The sequence below is a fragment of the Mixophyes fleayi genome, chromosome 2 (assembly GCF_038048845.1).
Source record: "Mixophyes fleayi isolate aMixFle1 chromosome 2, aMixFle1.hap1, whole genome shotgun sequence".
Classification (NCBI taxonomy): Eukaryota; Metazoa; Chordata; class Amphibia; order Anura; family Limnodynastidae; genus Mixophyes; species Mixophyes fleayi.
The window spans coordinates 323,650,223-323,670,625 of NC_134403.1; the positions used below are offsets into that span (position 1 = coordinate 323,650,223).

Here is a 20,403-nt window from a genome sequence, read left to right on the forward strand (position 1 = left end):
GCCCAATATATGATAAATTATTTAAAAAAGTCTAAATAGCAAAATTAAGAAACACATGCATGGAACAACAGTAAGTATACCCACCAAAAGAAAATTAAGTGAATTTCAAGAATAAATTGAACTAGGCTTCTGTTTAACTGTATTTTAGATACTTTAGAGATACTTTTCCGGTATGGATATTAGATTTAAAATACAATATAATGCAATTTTTGGTTCCTTTATTATTTTTTCTTTTTCTTTCCTGTACATACTGGTCATTGTCATGAACCCAATAGGTAGGACTGTATGTAAAATATATAATTATACAAATTCTTGCAAACAGTGTGTCTTATCTATTATATATTATTATTATTATTATTATATAATATTTTCAGGTGGCTTTATGGCTCAATACAAAGATGTCAGCTATTAACATGTGTTTTTTTTCACCTCTTCTTTTTTTTCTAAGAGAGCAATCCGAGTGCGCAGTCATTCAATGGAAACCATGGTGGGAAGTCAGAAAAAACATCAATCGTCAGGGATATCTGGAAGTCTGAGCGGAGGCATTGTGCATACAAGTGCGGAGGTCACCAAAACCACATTTTCTGTAAGCATTCTAAATATTCACATATACATTGCACCACTGATGCACATAAGTCCTATGATGATGAAGGAATACACCTTCATATCACAGCAAATATGGGCAGCATGGCTTAGTGGTTAGCACTTCTGCCTCAGCACTGAGTTTGATTCCCAACCATGGCCTTATCTGTGTGGAGTTTGTATGTTCTCCCTGTGTTTGTGTAGGTTTCCTCCGGGTGCTCCAAATTCCTCCCACACTCAAAAAACATACTAGTAGGTTAATTGGCTGCTATCAAATTGACCCTAGTCTCTGTGTGTGTGTGTGTCTGTGTGTGTGTATGTTAGGGAATTTAGACTGTAAGCTCCAATGGGGCAGGGACTGATGCGAGTTCTCTGTACAGCACTGCTGAATTAGTGGTGCTATATAAATAGCTGTTAATGATAAATGTAAAATGTATATGTGCACAGGCTCACAGCACAACCTTTTTCTGGATTTTGAACTTTCCCTTTATTTTTTCACTGTGGGACCGGTCACAGGTTTCAAGATCCAGATGGAGATTAACATGGAAATAAGTGTAAAAAATGACTTAAGTCCAGTCTACTGCCACATTAGGACCACACACCCTTTATTTACTGGTCACATCCTGTACTAAAATATTGCTAAGTATAGCCTCTACTATGAGAGTAAGGGAACAGTGAGATGTACTTTACTACATGTGTCAATTTTGTGTGTGAATGTTTATATTACGGTGATCAGAATACACAGAGAAATGTGCTCTTTTAAAATCAATCCATTTTGCCTTACGCTAATATGCTTTTTTCTTGTAATTGTGTTTTACAGCCTCCCGCTGTAGTGACTAAGACGCAGTCTAAGAGCCCAATAAAGCGGAGATCTGGTCTCTTCCCTCGGCTGCACACAGGAACTGAAACCCAGCCTGACGGACGGACTCGCTGGTAAAGACCATCTAGTGCTATAGAAAAGTATTAGCTTTACATGTACTTTGTAGCATTAACTTCAACTAATGGCAGATGAGGCCAAGGCTGAAACCAGCTTTAAGTATTTTGGCCGTACTAAACTTAGTGCACAGAAATTAAATGAAAAGCTCATCTTAGCATCACAATTCTGATGTAATGATTTTCCCTGACAGCACAACCTCTCCATTACTGTATCTCAGTATAAATATACAGAATTATAGAGATAATAGTGATATTTATTTGTATTTAGTGAGTGGTGATGTCACATGTATCACAAGATGTCTATTGACTGCTTTCTATGATGGAGTGTGTATTTGCCATTGAAAGTAAAACTCACCTATGTGAGGATATGAGGATCGTCTTATATAAATTACTTGTCTTGATCCAAAAGGGAATGTGTATATTAAAATAAATATTGTACCCCAATTGTAAAATAATAAGGATATTACAAATCACCTCAGAGTTCCCTGACCCATATAAAACGTTGAGGCCTGTGAGCAGGGGAGGGCTGGCAAATTATAGCCCGGGGGAGCAAGACTCCACACAGCAGCTTATTAGGAACATTTTAAAGGAAAAAAAAACATACAGCCTGCCCCTGCTTGCGAGCTTAAACTTTTCTATAGTCAAAAATTCCTTGGTGATTTCTCTTGTCCATATTTATTTAATAGTACAGGGTACATTATCCCATATATAATTTTTTGTGCAAAAATAACATTCTACATGGTATATTTACAGTGTAACAGTATTATTCAATACAATAAATGTATTTGGGACATTAAAACCAAGGACGGTGAGGTAAAGTACAGGTCTGGAGTAAAAATAAGTGAATAAATACATTTTTCCTGAAAATCAAATAACAATTCAGTATTAGTAATATTCAAAAATGTATTCCTACTTTAGGTTTTAAGGACATTAGAAGGTTTATGAACTATATAAACAAAAGATAAACTTCTCATTCACTTCTAATATCCCTATAATCTACATTAACCTATATTATAATGAGGAACATGTCATCACTTGGTGGTTATTCACTATGAATCCTATTAGAACGCCTGTTTTATAACATTTTACACAACTCTTACTGAAGACACTAAAGTCTTTCTGTGCATACCGACTTTCCTGACAAATCTATGTGGATCCATTAATAGTTGTAATTATGAGTCGATCCTCATATATGCTTATTACGCATTTTATAGCGGAGTACTTTTAAAACCAGAGACACAAATATGTTGTGGCTGTTTTTGAGTACATACGAATTACGGAGGCATAGATGAGCGAAAAAGGACGTTGTTGCCTTTGGCAAAACACTGGCTTTTTTAATATTATATACTGTGGTCCTGATTCATCAAGGAGCGCAATTTGCGTATTTTTTTAAATTGTTCAGAAATCGCACGCACCTACGCCCATATTAAAGTGCAAGCGGATTTGAAGAAAGTTTTTATAGTTGAATATGGGTCTAAGTACACTCTGCCTGTACATCACTTGTAGTATGCAGGCAGGCAAAACATACTGCAGGATACGCACAATTCATCTCTATATATAAAGTCCTATCAGAACGCACAGATAAAAAAAATATTAAAGTCATTAACACCTGTTAATAATATAGTCATTAATAAAAATACTATTTTGTTTTTTCTTTACCTTTTTCCCATGAAATACATACTGTATATCAGGATGTTATTAATGCCTACTATACACAAAATGCATTTTTACAAATGCTCTTCATTGCAAGCACATGTTCTGACATGCATTCGCGACCATCATCACTGTCAGTCGGCACTTACATGTGCCTTGTCGCTGGTGCAAGTGACACAACTAAAGATCGCGCAGCTCAGAGATGCCCCGAGCTTGAATCGGACGATCAACCATACGCCTCTTCCCTCTCCCATTCCGCCCTTGAAATCATAGGCTGTCGGAAATGTCCTTTGCATGCAAAGATGAATTGTATATAGACTTGTGTTCACTGGTCTATGGTTGGTTTCTGGGCATGGGCAGAGCAATTTTATGCAAAATAGGGCACGTATCTGGATTTCCGTTCATTAAGAATTCAGGTCCTCTGTGTGCAAAAGAAAGAAAAGCCTTATAAATATTATTTCATTTCATATACTGCATATTTATAAAAACTTTCCAGCATATTTTTAAATTGATCATTTTATGAAAAAGGAAGAAAAGAAACGCTGACCATTTTGTAGTATTGCACAGCTGTTTGATACTTTCGGATTGCTCAGCGTTGGACTTTCTTTGGCATTTTCAAATGTCATAGTCTTCAAAACGATAACTGTTGCAAAATGTAAAAGGTTTTTGTTCTTTTGCAAAACTCTGTACCTGTTATGACAAGAGCATCGCCCTACTGGGAAGCATCTCAGTTCCTGACTTGTTAAAAAAATATACATTTGCAAAATAATCCAACAAATGGAGGCTATAACAAATGTTCAAAAATGTGCCCCCACAGTGCACATTTTGTATTAAGCTTTCTGCAATGTGCATGGATCTGCATGTCATGATAGCCAAAACTGTGAGAAATGCAAAATTGAGTGCACATTGGACACACTCAACATGGACATGTACTGATAAGATATTTAAGGGTCGGGAAGGTGCATCCTTCACCCTACATAAAATGATTGGGTTATTATGGCAACCCTAGATGTGACAGTAATTAGAAGTGACCTTGGTAGAATCCATACAATTTCCCATGTAATATGTATTTGAGCATGCATTTCTGAACATTTCTAATAACAGATGTAATTAAAAAAGGAATTCTAATGAACAAATTGATACAATTGGTAATAAAGTCTCCATGTCCTCTTGCTCTCACGGTTAGTTATAGAGATAAACAAGGCTTTATGTTTAATTGAATGACTGGAGGGCCTAAAGTGGCAATACGCAGTCATGCTGGACCAGCAGTCCTGCAAGGTTAGGCTCTTCTCCATGTTGTAATGACAGTTTCCACAAGTGGAATGTGGGAATGCATCGCTCTATGCGGGAGGCAGATAAATAGGTGTATTTGCACCTAACGAAATGCATTGAATGTGTACATTTTTGTAGACTTATGTAAGTGTCCTTTAGTTTATCTTTCTGTAGACAAATAATCAGGAACGTAGTAGGATACTTGCTTCCTTTGACCAAGCAATGACTTCAGTTAGAAGCATGGGGTAGCCTTGTTTTACTTCCTACAAAACTTTGACTATTTCAAAATAAGATCCTTCAAATGTCTTTTTTCTAAAATATTAAGCTGCAATAGTAATTAGCTACCCATGGTTATCTCTTTACCTGAAGAGACTGAACATTCACAAATTAGTAACATTGATTATAATGATACTAGGAGTGCTGGGATGGAGCTGAGACTACCATAATCAGCTACAACCACTTCTAAGTATTCCACAACCATGCTGCTATGTGCTATCTAAAAGTTATATCATCGTGTGATTGATTTGTTTATCATCTCTCCCTAATTATATTAACCATTTATTTTCTCAATTGAAGTGATAGCATGTCTGCCATGCAGAAAATCCCAGATTGTGGACATTCGTCACAGGATGTGAAATCTGAAACCTCGTCGAATCCCAGTTCCCCAGAGATATGTCCTAACAAAGAGAGGTAATGATGCATTCTGGACTCCTTTTATGACCTTGCAGCAAAAAGTACATCAGATTTATCTGGCGAACCCGCCAGTGTTGTATTGTTGTCTTTCTCAGGATGATTCATGGACGATACAGACTGCATGGACTAAGAGTAATATAAAACTGTACAAATATAAGTGACAATTTCTGCACGGTATTTCATTATAGTACCTGAGTAATTTTAATACTGTTATTATCTACCATAAGCTATATAACTTGTAGTGATGCAATTACTTCCTTTCCAGCATTAGAATGCTTTACAGTGAATGACATTGTTTTCACTTAAGATAATAAGGAAATTAAGTTACAAGTTATTGTCACCTTTTTAAATGACATGTGGCATCGTACCTGTTTTGTAGTCATGGACAAAAGTTTTGAGAATCACACAAGTATTGGTTTGCTGCTTCAGTGTTTTTAGACATTTTTGTCAGATGTTGCTATGGTACACTGAAGTAACATTACAAGCTTGTCAAGTGTCAAAGGCTTTCATTGACAATTACATTAAGTTTATGCAAAGAGTCAATATTTGCAGTGTTGACCCTTCTTTTTGAAGACCTCTGCAATTCGCCCTGGCATGTTGTCAATCAACTTCTGAGCCACATACTGACTAATGGCCGCCCATTCTTGCCTAATCACTGCTTGTAGTTTGTCAGAATTTGTGGGTTTTTGGTTGTCCACCCGCCTACTGAGGATTTAATACAAGCTCTCAATGGGATTAAGGTTTGGGGAGTTTCCCGGCCATGGACCCAAAATGTCGATGTTTTGATTCCTGAGCCACTTAGTTATCACTTTTGCCTTATGGCAAGGTGCTCCATCATGCTGGAAAATGCATTGTTCGTCACCAAACTGTTCTTGGATGGTTGGGAAAAGTTGCTCTTGGAGGATGTTTTGGTACCATTCTTTATTCATGGCTGTGTTCTTAGGCAAAATTATGAGTGAGCCCACTCCATTGGCTAAGAAGCAACCCCACACATAAATGGTCTCAGGATGCTTTACTGTTGGCATGACACAGGACTGATGGTAACGCTCACCTTTCCTTCTCCGGACAAGCGTTTTTTCAGATGCCCCAAACAATCTGATAGGGGATTCATCAGAGAAAATTGCTTTACCTCAGTCCTCAGCAGTCCAATCACTGTACCTTTTGCAGAATATCAGTCTGTCCCTGATGTTTTTCCTGGAGAGAAGTGGCTTTTTTGCTGGCCTTCTTGACACCAGGCCATCCTCCAAAAGTCTTCGCCTCACTGTGCGTGCAGATGCACGCACACGTGCCTGCTGCCATTTTTGAGCAAGCTATGCAGTGGTGGTGCCCTGGTCCCGCAGCTGAATCAACTTTAGGGGACGGTCCTGGCGCTTGCTGGACGTTCTTGGGCACACTGAAGCCTTCTTCACAGCTATTGAACCTCTCTCCTTCAAGTTCTTGATGATCCGGTAAATGATTGGTTGATTTAGGTGCAATCTTACTAGCAGAAATATCTTTGCCTGTGAAGCCCTTTTTGTGCAAAGCATTGATGACTGCACATGTTTCCTTGCAGAAAACCATGGTTAACAGAGGAAGAACAATGATTTCAAGCACCACCCTCCTTTTAAAGCCTCCAGTCTGTTATTCTAACTCAGTCAGCATGACAGAGTGATCTCCAGCCTTGTCCTTGTCAACAATCTCACCTGTGTTAACGAGAGAATCACTGGCCTGATGTCAGCTGGTCCTTTTGTGGCAGGGCTGAAATGCAGTGGAAATGTTGTTTTTGGGATAAAGTTCATTGTCATGGCAAAGAGGGACTTTGAAATTAATTGCAATTCATCTGATCACTCTTCATGACATTCTGGATTATATGCAAATTGCCATCATAAAAACTGTGGCAGCAGACTTTGTGAAAAATAATATTTGTGTCATAATCAAAATATTTGCCCGCGACTGTAGTCACAGAACATCTTACTGACTTGTATGATCCCTTTAATACACGGTACAGTTACCTTGTGAGACGCGTGGCTGTAATTGATATGTTGTCAGATTTATTAATCTAGAGAGAATACAAATTTGCTATACTTGAGAATGTAAAAGATAGCGATAAATCACACACAGCAAGCAGAATATAGATTTCAGGATGATCTATGGTCAGTGAAGATAACAAGTATATCTTTCATCATTAGGATATTTATAAGTGTATAGAAATATTGCTTAGGTTTCAGGATTCCCTGTCATGTTTTATTCTTCTGACACAAGCCAGTAATCTTGTTGGGTATTTTCTGTGATTACAGACAGTATTATAACATATACTTATTTCCTTAAAAACAATTACATTGTCTCTATGAATACACCGGACGTAAACTGCCAAATATTCTTTATGGTACTGTACAAACTGGTAAATAAAACTACATAAAAAAAACTAAATTACACACAGACCGGCATGCACACATATTGGAGCTATTACCAGGAAGCTTGGGACTTAAACCTTCCCAGATAATTAGAACCTATATTTGGGTCACATGACTCATTTTAAAAGTGTTCCGCAATGGAATGTATAAGGATCAGTAAAAGATAAAACACACCTGGATAGGAGGATCATCCCATTAAATCAACTTGCTTTGTTTTAGTTTGAAACTGTGTGTTATAAGAAATAGTGTACCCCCTTGTTTCAGAATAAAATGGATGTGAGAAGTCACAGAGTTCCATTTATATGGTCACGGAACTCTACAGAAGTTCACAGGATGTAGTACATTATTCAGCTTACATTTATATACTGATGGCGCGTAATACATTGGGATGACTGGTGAGACCAACCACCAATCACATGTTCTATGTAAAATGGAGGAAATGGGGTTATAGTAGTGTGATCTGGAGGGTATAATGCACCTCCCATAGGGGTCACTGGATTCTGCCATTCAGTGGAATGAAATGTGCTCCATCTAAATATTGTTTAACATACTAAGACAGCTATTAAATAACTACTAAAATACACACTGCACATGCGGTTGCCCATTTTCTGGGCATGACAGAGTGATTTCACGCCAGGTATGTTACACAAACTGGTATACGTACCACTCTGCATCAGTTCCCTCAAGTTGTTTCTTTTTAATAATAGACCCTATACTTGTATATTTATTTATGTGTTTGCCAAAATCATGACAAAAGACAATGTCACCATAGTTCCTTTTGATTGTGATGTCTTTGAGGAGAGCTTAACAATTTAAAATATGTCTGACGGAGTTCGCACAATTTGAACAATATCTGCAATTTCAGGATTTCTAGTTCACAAAATCTTTTCTTTAACCACTGTGTCTTCCAGACCCTACACCAAACTAAAAGAAAATGGGCGATCCAATATTTCTCGCTCCTCATCCAGTACGAGCAGTTTCAGCAGCACAGCCGGGGAGAGTGAGGCCATAGAAGAATATGAGAGTGTGGTGCGTACATTAAACATTCTAAACATTAAGCAGCTGTAAATACATTTTGACAAGATGAAAACCTTTGTGAAAATCCAATGTAAAAACCAATGTTGTGTGCAGACAGTGATCTTGATTTCAGTAGTTTTTATTGAATACCAATAAAAAGAATAAGGTTCAAAAAATAAGGGAGGGGAAGGATATATACATAAGTCTTGTTATATATGCATGAAATCACGCATTATTCCCTCAGGTCCCAAGCCGTATGTTTGTGAGAAATAGATGAGAAATCAATTAAGTGATGTTTTCCGTCTTGTAAGAAGACTATTGTATCTTTAAAGTTATTCTATTAAGAGGGGGAAGATCTCAAGTCTCCCAGACCTGTGCCTCTCAATGTTTTTGTCCTAAAGTATTTCTGGTAGATTTGTCCTGTTGTATGTGGATCAGGGTTATAGTCTGTTCTGGAAATACGTGGAGGTCACCTACTTTGGACAGTAGGTTAAGTATCACTGACCAACATTTTTGACTCATGCATGTACAAAAATGTTGGTCAGCTCTGGCTTTGCATCCCCTCCAACACTCAGATGATAGGTCGGGATTTAGTTTGTGGAAACATTCAGGTGTAAGGTAGGTAGGTTCTAATTAAAAAATTGTATAGAGGCTTGATATGTGCAGCACAGTATGAAAAGGACCACATGAGTGTGAATTGGTTGCATCATAATCCAGGGCTGAAGTTAAACTGAATATATTGCTTCTCTCTCTCTTGCTCGCTCCATCTCTCTCTCTCTCTCTCTCTCTCTCTCTCTCTCTCTATATATATATATATATATATATATATATATATTGATATCTATATCTATCTCAGAGGTAGTCAGTTTAACAGTACTGACTACCCCGACACTAAAGAAGACGACATGAGGACTCCGATTCCATACTACAGTGACGTGAAAAAAAATATACTTGTATTAAAGTGGCGATGGACGGACCCACCTGTCATTAATGTCATGTAAGTATTATTTCAGGGGCTAGGGGTATTAGGGTTAGGAACTAAGGTTAGGGTTAAGCCTAATCTTAACCCTAACCCTAATACCCCTCACCCCTGAAATAATACTTACATGACATTAATGACAGGCGGGTCCGTCCATCGCCACTTTAACAAAAGTTGCGGTTTGAGATGACGTCATTTTGTAGAGTCGGCACCACATCGAGTCGTCCCATCAAGTCATCTGCATCCTGGTAAGTAGTTTTTTTTCCCATCGCTGCACTATGGAATCGGAGTCCTCATGTCGTCTTTTCTAGTGTCGGGGTAGTCAGTACCGTTAATAGGTACTGCACCCATCTATCTATATAAATCTCTCTCTCTCTACATACCGACAGAGCAACAAATATTGTAATCATAATTTTTAGGGTTGTAAACAATTGTTTGACTGCTTGAAGGAAACATCTCCACAACACGACATAACGACAACACGACAAAGCAACAAATCTTATTCTCTAAAGCATTTTTGGTCAGTATACAAAATAATTCGCTAATATATAAAAACTGCTACACATTACAAACTGGACCCACGCAATGACGGGTGACCCTACTTGTTATTTAATAAAATTTGATATTTGCAATGTAGTGGGACTAATTAGTGTACCAAGTGGATCTAGTCCTTTTTTGGGGAAATTTAGATAAAATCTATTGAATAAAAGGGGGAAGAGTCTTTAGTTTATTACAAAGACCCAGTAGTGTATGTGCTGCCTTTCAATCCAGTTTGACAGAGATATGTCAGGTCTTAGATGTTTAAAGGTGGAGATTGGGGTGATGAGGACAGAAATAGGTAACAACTTTTCCAGAGGTTGAGATAGTGCTATAGTTTCATCACACATTATAGTAAGGATTGTTGACATTGAGGCAGGACACAGTTTTTTTGGGAAGAATGAAGTATTATGTTTGTGTGTCCATCCAATGTTTAATACGATCTAGCATGTTTCGCAGTAACTTTATACATATGGCACTGAAATGAGTAAGTCTAGGATATTTGTTCTTCCCCATAAAGATTGGGTGTCTTTTTAGATTGAATTAGGCATTTGAAAGGAGATTGTTTGAAACAGGTAAAGAGATACATATAGGACAATTATTGTGATAATCACTAATCTAACTAACCAGGCGATTTCTACATTTTGCCAATTGTTTAGCATACATTTAATTTCATCAAATAAGGGGGGATTTTCTCTCCTACAAAGTGGATGTGAGAAGGGTATATTGATACACCAGTACCTGAAGGAATATCTGTATTGTCCTGTAAATGATTTAAGGACCTCTGTTGAGATATTGAGGTCTAGTGCCTTCAGTTTTTGAGATATTCAGTTAGTATTATGAAAATTTACTATACTGTTGTAGCACTATATGGAGAGCTTATAGGGACTTTACCATTCTCATGATGACATTGCTGAAGAGACTAGATTTATGTAACTGATATTTTAATCTTATACCTTGGATATCTGGGTTAGACCTAATCTTTGTTGCCAGGGGTTCCAAGGCAAGAGCAAAGATTTGAGGTGACTCAGGATGTACCCTGTTGTGTTTCAGTAGTAATTGGAAAACTAGAGAAGATTAAGCTGGTATTGGATTTACATGGCTGATGTATTATATTAATAAATTAATATGGCCCTGAAACCTGGAATTGAGATTGATGATTTCATATATAACCAATATATCCTTTAAAAAGACTTCTTGGCATCCAGAGATGATAGTGGGATATATAGGAGATGGAAACTGTTAATAATAGGATTAGAATTCCTCTCTCACGAGTTCTCACGGGCCTGATGGACATTGATAAATCTTATTTGGTAAGGATGGATTAGGGATTGATTTCAATCAATTTGATGAATATTTTCTTTAAGTCAGTATGTAAGGGGGCTGTTGGCATAGAATTTGAGCTTATTTCAGTGTGTTTGTCGGAAGCATGACTATTTGGAATTGCATTATTTGTATAGGGAAAGTTAAGTTGGTGGATCATGCATTAGTTAAAAGATTTTATGAATCTGTTGGGTCCAGGGAATTTCTCAGGGGAGAGTTTTGATAGCTTCAAGGACTCTGCTTTAGATCATGGTAGACTGAGGGGGAGTAAGGTGTACTGACTAAGTTGGGGTATGTTTCATTATGTTATTGATTTGTTCTAGAGTGGGTTGATGTATGTGCTTATCTCTTCCAAGCTTGTATACATTGGCATAGTAGTTGGCAAATACATCTGTAATTGTAGTGGGGTTGGGTTGGTCTCATTGCCACCTGATTTGATATATATATGTTTGCTATTGTTTATTTAAGTTGTATGTATTGGAGTCTATTAAGTAACATCTTGTTTGCTTTATTACTTCTAAGATAGCACTTCTGCTACATGGATATAATGGTTCAATTAATATAAAATAGTTGAAGGGATTTTTATTTTAAGTTTGTTCAGAGACTGTTCTTAACACATTTAGGGAGGACAATGTCAACATTATACTATTATTTTGTTTTGGGGGAAAAGTAGCACTTAGAATTTGCTATAAAAAACAGAGACATTATTTCCTGTAATGCAGTTCAGAACAAACTTTCCTTAGACGAAAACTAAAGGGTAAAACAATGTTTTAAAGTGTCAATGTATGAAGCTGTATTTGGATAAGAATTCCCATGATAATCTAGGTCAGTGGTCAGGGAACAGGGGTAAATTACCCCAAATGGGGTAAAAATGAAATTCCTGGGGGTAATGCTGCCGATTCACATATTGTCAGTTGGATTATAGACCCCTTTAAATGTGAAATTGCTGTTGTACCAGAAGAGCCTCAAGGGTTGGCAGAGGCACTTCTTGAGCTTCAATGCAATAATGAAGCACGTATTGCATTTGAAAACAAAGCAGATCTGTCATATTTTTGGATGTCAACAGCTGCAAAGGCATTCAAAATTGCACATGAGGAGGCAGCCAAAAAGTTGCTGCCTTTGCAAAAACCTACCTTTGCGAACAAGCATTTTCCACTCTCACGAACATAAAAACAAAGCAGAGAAATCGATTGGACGCTGAAGACTGTATAGAAATTGCTCTGACATCAAAATGCCCCAATATTGATGCTCTCGTATCAAAAATGAAGCAACATCATTTCTCCTAAACCTGAAGTTTTGAAGATGAAATTTTGAATAGATTCAATAAAATTTTGAATTCCAATAATTAATCATATATGATTTCCTTCCTTTTAAATCAAGGTAACGTTGGCGTATCTAAATATATTTTGGGGTAAAAGGTAAAAAACTTCCTTGACCTCTGATCTAGGTGAAAGAGTGAGCAGTCATATAGGTGATACTGAGTAACTTTCCACGACATAGTTGGAGCAGAGCTGTTTCCACTGTAACAGAATGCTTCTATGACATAGTGCCTTTCACTGTACTGTTCTAATGATTAACTGAACCAGAGTTGTGAACAGTAAAACACACAAATGGGAAAACCTTTAACACTGCAACAAATCCTATTTGCGAGAAAAATAGAAAAAGTGAACCACTGTATTAAGTTAGGGTTTGATGAGGTTGTTCACTTTAAATCTACACAGGCTTCTCCTGTGCTGAGAGTACTCAGCAAAAATTCTCTTTTATACATAGTGTACTTGTTTTTTTCTTTAACCTCTTCAGGACCAGGTGTAGTTTGCACCAGTGGAACAATATTTGGATTTTTGTGCTGCCTTGACTTTGCCGGGACTTAACACACTAAGCAGCAAATTGTGATATTGTTTGTATTTTATTCCAAAGAGATATGGCTTTCATTTGGTAGCATAACGGTTTAAATATGATTTATGGGCGTTAGAGGCAAACCTAAAATTTTAATGTTTTATGTTTATTTCCGTAGTCACTTTCAATTAAAATTCAAGTTTTATTAATTCTTTCAGTAGTCACTTTTTATGAGTTTAGAGCAAACCCCAGAAAATTATGCTAAACTGTTATCACCTAGTTCTCATGACTATGAAAACACCAGATATATACTTGAGGTAGGTATAGATCCAACAGCAATAGTATTAATTGTACTTTTACCTTACCAAATTTTTATTTTAATATTATTTATTTTTAACCATGGGAGACCGTGGATTCACTTAGTCTCCATTATTTTCAGCATTAATCGAACCAATGAAAATTGTAACCAATAGTAATTAATACAGCATTTACTATGAGATTCATTTTGCAGCATGGTAGATCTGATTCAGGTACCCCATGCATTTGATAGGTCCATTATATCCAGAAATCCCTGTGATGTCATAGCCTCATATCATTCCTTTCTCAAGGGACAAATTCTCACTGGTGAAAAGTTTAACAAAATTCTTTCCATATCCATCATATTGCTTAGTGTGAGCGGGGTGTTCTTCTTTAGTTGGGGATGATCATCACGTTGGAGGTATCTCATACTTGCCAACATGGGCAAGATGATTTCCGGGAGGTCCTGTGTGCAGGTGGGGGCGGGGCTCAAAGAATTGTGTCATTAGCCCCACCCCCAAAACAGACATCACTGCTCTGAACCAATAGAAACAGTTTAGTTTACTCAGCCGGCCAGGATCAGGGAGAATTGCCTGATCTCCCGGGAGTCCAGGAGAACTCTCAGAAATTCAGGAGTCTCCCGGACATTCTGGGAGAGTTGGCAACTGTGGGATATCTATAACCTGGTCAGAAAGTTGGAAAGGATTAGTGTTAAGGGCAAAGAGGATTTATCATATTCCTTCTATATGAACTGGGTGACGTTCACATAGCTTTATCTGTTTCCTTAGTAACTATCTTCCATAAACACAATTTGGAACATATTAAACTAAACTTATCAGAACTATATAGGTTGAAAAGAAATGTGTTGAAGCCAGACTAATAACAATAACATGTATTATACTCTGCGTTATTATTATTGCAATGTGTTGGAAACTCCTACGGCACTGGAGACTTTCGCAATTTCCTGCTGGGACTTTAATGATGCATATCTGGTAATATATTGTTTATGTGGAAGTCAAGGGGCAATAGTCACATGGCAAATTCAGGTTCTATGTTACCATTTAAAATATGGGGTTTTCCAATTAAAACCTTTGCTAAGATTCACGCATGAAGGTGTGTATTACTTCAATGGCTGCCCAAATGTGTGCTATAGCCTGTTATATATAAGGCCTGTTTCTTAAGTACATTTAACTGCATACAACTGACATAAAGATTGTGATAGCACAAAGAGGTTTCTTGTCTTTGTTATAGAGCCCTAAAAATTAGCCTGTCAAAAGCCCCGTTAGATCGGCCATTGACGTCACCAGTGAAGTATAACACAATCCATAACGTTGGGGTTTATTTAATACAATACTGCATTGCGCGCTGGTGTTCTGTAACCCATAACAACCAAACATCTTTTGCTTTCATATTCTTACCTGCACTGTTGGTTACTATGATTTACAGCACAACCCTGCACGGTGCCTTTATGTAATGAAATAAGGCCCATTGTCTACGTCTGCACAAGTTGAATGTAGTATTATGTAAAAAGGATCTAAATGTATTTTTACAAACATTCTCCACAGGGCAGCCAACCGCTGACCGCATCACCCTACAAACAGGAAGTTTTTGTCTACAGTCCGTCGCCTAGCCACGAGAACCATACTTCCACTACCCCTGTAATCATGAGCAAGAGTCCCACAGGTGCTTCCCTTATTAAACTATGTCTATGAGACCGAGTGTAAGAGACCAGATTGTATTTACTACACTGGTTTATTTATAACCGTTTCCTACACTGTGTCACATTCATGGAAACAGGACAGTATGTTTCAGCCTTCGGCAGGATTGATACCAATGCATGTTGTATGATATCCAGTGGTCAAAGTGAACATTTAGAAGTGGCGGTATGGAAAATGTAAGTGAATGGAATTTGATAGTTTCACAATTAAAGCAGAAGGAGAAGTGGCGGTGTGGCATACCACCGTATACTGGCTCACTTAGACCACTGATGATATCTCATTTGAGCACAGATATCTTAATCATACAGAGACAAAATATTGCTCCAGGAATTAATTGAGCTGTATTCATTGTTGCTGCTTACAAGTTGAAATGTTGAAGCACAGTGGTAGGACATCATATACAGTGATTCTATACAGATCAGACATCAATGGAAAGGTTTTAACTTCTAATGTAAACACTGCATTCCCAATCTCTAGATGACCACCAACATCTGCAGATTTAACCTGCGCCCATTGTTGTCCATATAGCAAAAGGCTGTATTCATAATTTTAAAAGACGGAAACTAATCACATTAAATGCCAACAGCTACTTTTAACAATGTTCAGCCGGGACATTTTTAATAAGGGTGAGCATTCAGTGCTTCATGTTGGTTGGTTGTGAACAACTCCATAGATGCCACCCTCTATGTTACGGAACACTTTCCCCTCTTCAAGGTTCTTTAGTAGGAAACTCTGTTGAAAGTAGCAGATGGCATTTAACAACCTTAATAAGTGCACTGTGCATGTGCACCCCAAATACTCATGCCACACTGTGCCCAATATGCTCTACTTCATGGGCTTGACATAATAAATAAGTAACTTGCGGAGACCTTCAGAATAAATATATATATATATATATATATATATATATACATATATATATACATATATATACAAAAACAGACATAGATCCCCTGCACTCTCCATGTATTCCTGTTTTTTGATTTTTATATATATATATATATATATATATATATATATATATATATCATCATAAAGTTATTTCTATTACTCCCTCTAAACAGCACTTCCCTGTCTAATTCTGCTTATACGGTAGAGACAAATCTGAAGTTCTATGAAACTTCTTTAGCAAAAAATGCCGGCCTCCATGTCAGTGTAGAGTTTTCAATCAGTCAAAAGCTTCTTAGATGACTTCACCTAACAGAACAATGGCCCAAACACCACCATAGATCAAACCATGGAGGCCAATCATCACCCCAGGCTCACATACTATTTATATTTCTCCTTCAGACCTAATGAGACATGAATATAAATAGAAAGTTCTTGCCTTTCCAATAATACATGGCTTTATGAATACATCACAGCTGTCAGATATTTCACTTATCGGATACAGACCCCCCCCCCCCTTTCCCACCATTAACAGCGTTAAACCTTAAACATTAGCATTCACGCAAATTTCTGAAATAAATCCCTTTTATCACTTCAGCTCTTGGTAAAGAAGGCTTAATGAACCACCAGTAATATAAAAGCAATTCTTTATTTCTGCATTACGATTACAATGCACCTCTCAGGCTTCCAGTAGTGACCGTATCTAGGCTACTACTGAGCAGAACACTTTTCATTTTTGGGTAGCTGTCAATTGCCTGTCTGTTTGGTGCATTATTATCATATTCCTTTTGCTCTATCCTCCTTTTCGCTATTTCTAAAACGTTCAATGATTAAAGTACCCAATCAAGTGCACATCTGATCGTTTTTCCTTCTCGCAGATTTAAAGAGTAGAAATTCCCCAAGATCCAACCTCAAATTTCGTTTTGATAAACTCAGCCAGTCAAGTTCCGGCTCAAGTACAGTAAGTAGCTTTGTCTGCAGGTGTCCACCACAGCCCTAGATAGCGTGGGCTAGGTGTGCTAATGTGTAATATAGGCTGGGTTGTGAAATAAATGAGCTTTAAACATTAGGGGCCAATCGGCCCTAACATTATTGTTTGATTCCTCCTGAGATAATTTTAGTTGCAGCAAAACAATGGAGTATTGCCACAATTTAGTCATCCATTTATAATAGTTATTTTGTGAGTGTTATCTGTAAATTAAACTCCAAACCATATAGATGGCTTCTCCCCTCTTTCAGACGATGCCTTTTTTAATTTATGGCAGTTTGATTTGTATTGTAATGAGGATTCTTAAAAGTATTGACTTGCATTTTCTAAACACACACATATATATATATATATATATATATATATATATATATATATATATATATATATATATATATATATATATATATATATATATATATATATATATATATATATATATATATATATATATGTGTGTAACTAAAGTGGCAATTGTCAAAATCTTAGCCTGAATATGAGTAATGTACTATATTACTTGAGGTCATTATTTTTAATTTTTTTCCCCGTTTTTACAAGGCCCTGTCTTGAGTGCTTTGCCTGTTTTATCAACAATAAAGAAATAACCATAATCTCCACCATTGTGTATGGAATATTCTATACCATCTGGACCTTTCTGCATTCTAAATGAATTAAAGGGGCTGTATACATTTTCTATATCCCCTTCTTATTCAATATAAAATTACTATAAATATATATTAAACATGAATATAATAAAAATATATAAAATATATTTTTATGATACTGTTATTCTCTTTTTAGTACTTGTTTTGAAAACAACTATCAAAGCATTTCCACCATCTGACTAGAAGCAACTGAGCTCTGCAACAAAAATAATATTAACCTTACTCATTGTCATATGGTCCCATGCTTTGTGTGCATGATAAAGGCAAAATGAGCCATGTAAATGATCCAGTGCCTGAGAGCTTTGCAACACATTAAAGGCTTAGTGGTCATGAATTCCAGCTTTCTGATTTGTTGTATGACATAAAGTCATTTGCATATCTGCAGCAAGGCAAACCTGAGCTAGCTGTCAGTAAACAGTGTTAGAACTGTGATAACCCTCCTAGTTCCATCTAGTAACTGGCACGGCTAGCTGACCTTTTTTTGCATTGGGGTCTCATCACCATTATCAGCACATGGTTTTGGAGAGTGAGGATGCAAGTATGCATGGAATTGTTTGGCTTCATACTTTGGAACCACTTAAAACGGCAAAATACACTTCTCAGTATGTAGTATAAAATGTGCACTTTATTCAATTGAAATAATGACATAGCTTGTATGTATTCATTGTCCTGTTCACAAGAACTCAATCTCAAAAGTAGAAAGGCTAGTGAGGCACACCATAACGGAAAATTGCTGTTGCTAACCTGTTATAATGATTCATGTCACACATTGATATATGGATTGAGCTTTGGGTATAGTGTTGTGATACATCAGAGGGTGAAATCATAACCAAACCGTAGCTTAGTAAGCATGGTTGAAAGCACTTCCTTTATCAGAGAATGTCACATTCTAATTGGCTTTCAACAAATACAGGTAAATAGCTTGTAAAATGAGACCCACACCACATACCATTCCTGCATTGCCTGCTGACTGCTTGTTGTACGACCCAGGTCGTTACTGCATTTTAATGATTCTAAAGGTCATTTACAAATTGCATACTCTGTAAGCCTGCATTGTGCATCTTCTTATGCCTCAAGCACACAATGTGCAAAGCGCATATAAACTGGTGCTTTCCTGCTGAAAAGCAATAGAAGGTGCATGTCTCATATAAGAGTGGGGGTGAGACCTTATCCCTGGCATCTCTCAGGTGATGTAGAATGAAAAGTTTTTTTCCACAGAGATAATGTCTGTGTGCCCTCCCACAAAGCAGGGAACTACCTGTAAATGTGTCTTCTCCACCCCTTTATCTCATATAAATAATCCTGTCCTGCAAAATGACATCTCAGTTTTGCACTTTGCACAAAAATAGGCACTCTACACTCGCACGGAATGCCCTAGGTGCACACAACTTCTCCCATCATTCTATACAAATGTTTGCTCCTCTCCATATGCCCCACAGATCCGTGGCGGTCATAGTAGCCTACAGATCCGTGGCGTTCATAGTGGCCTACAGATTCGTGCCCTTCATGGTGGCCCACAGATCCGTGCCCTTCATGGTGGCCCACAGATCTGTGCCCTTCATCATGGCCCACAGTTCCGTGTCCTTCATCGTGGCCCACAGATCCGTGCCCTTTATAATGGCCCATAGATCAGTGCCCTATGTAATGGCCCACAGATCCATGCCCTTTATAATGGCCCACAGATCCGTGCTCTTTATAATGGCCCACAGATCCGTGCCCTTCACAATGGCCCACAGATCCGTGCCCTTCATAATGGCCCACAGATCCGTGCCCTTCAAAATGGCCCACATATCTGTGCCCTTCATAATGGCCCATAGATCCGTGCCCTTTATAATGGCCCACAGATCCGTGCACTTTATAACGGCCCACAGATCTGTGTCCTTTATAATGACCCACAGATCTGTGCCCTTTAAAATGGCTCACAGATCTGTGCCCTTTATAATGGCCCACAGATCTGTGCACTTTTCTGCACAACTAGGAGCATCTGCACAAAGTAGCATTTGTGCTGCAGTTTTCTACTCTTGCAATTTGTAAATGACCTTTCAGTCTAGGAATGTATGCCATGGAGCTTGCTCATGTTATTAACACAACACCAGGCTTCTCACTCAGTGCTATGGTTCAGCATGATTTTGTAGACATAACCAGTTCTCACATTTATCACTACTGACGACTGTTCAATTTGTTTTGCAGTGAGCTGATGTCCCATTGAAGTGGAACTACCAACTTTAAAACTGGCCTGTGAGGGTATATTCACTCCACGAATAGTTACTGCCACAATGCATTCATGGAAATGTTTAATTCCCAAGCTGTTCCCCACAAATCAAAGAAAGGACTGCAATCTTAGTGCACTCCCTGTGTCCTGTGACACTTGTCTTGTGAACGGAGCTCATCTTATGACTGGTCTTGTCCGATAGTGGAATTAGCTCTTCCCCTATTTCTTTCTTTTACTTTGTCTAAAGCAAAGATATTTTTTGAATCTGAGACATCCTGCACGATCTTTCTACTCAACAGCACCTGATCACCGAGTGCCAAGTATGTTGTATTTATGATTGAACTTCCATGGAAATCTTACCACAGTTCTGGGCATTCTACCTAGGTGGTGCTTGACGTTTCATACAGTGATATT

General features: G+C 37.6%; 1 protein-coding gene across 1 annotated transcript in view; it reads left to right on the forward strand.

The window, feature by feature from the left end:
* The window catches only part of RAP1GAP2 (RAP1 GTPase activating protein 2), a 258,657-nt gene extending 238,696 nt beyond the window's left edge, over positions 1-19,961 (forward strand). The window contains exons 17-23 of the mRNA XM_075196774.1: positions 449-586; positions 1,403-1,515; positions 5,020-5,133; positions 8,441-8,558; positions 15,084-15,201; positions 17,003-17,085; positions 17,914-19,961. Coding sequence (XP_075052875.1) covers positions 449-586; positions 1,403-1,515; positions 5,020-5,133; positions 8,441-8,558; positions 15,084-15,201; positions 17,003-17,085; positions 17,914-17,925 — 696 coding nt within the window. The 3' untranslated portion in view covers positions 17,926-19,961. The remainder of the gene's footprint in view (positions 1-448; positions 587-1,402; positions 1,516-5,019; positions 5,134-8,440; positions 8,559-15,083; positions 15,202-17,002; positions 17,086-17,913) is intronic.
* The last annotated feature ends 442 nt before the right edge of the window (positions 19,962-20,403 follow it).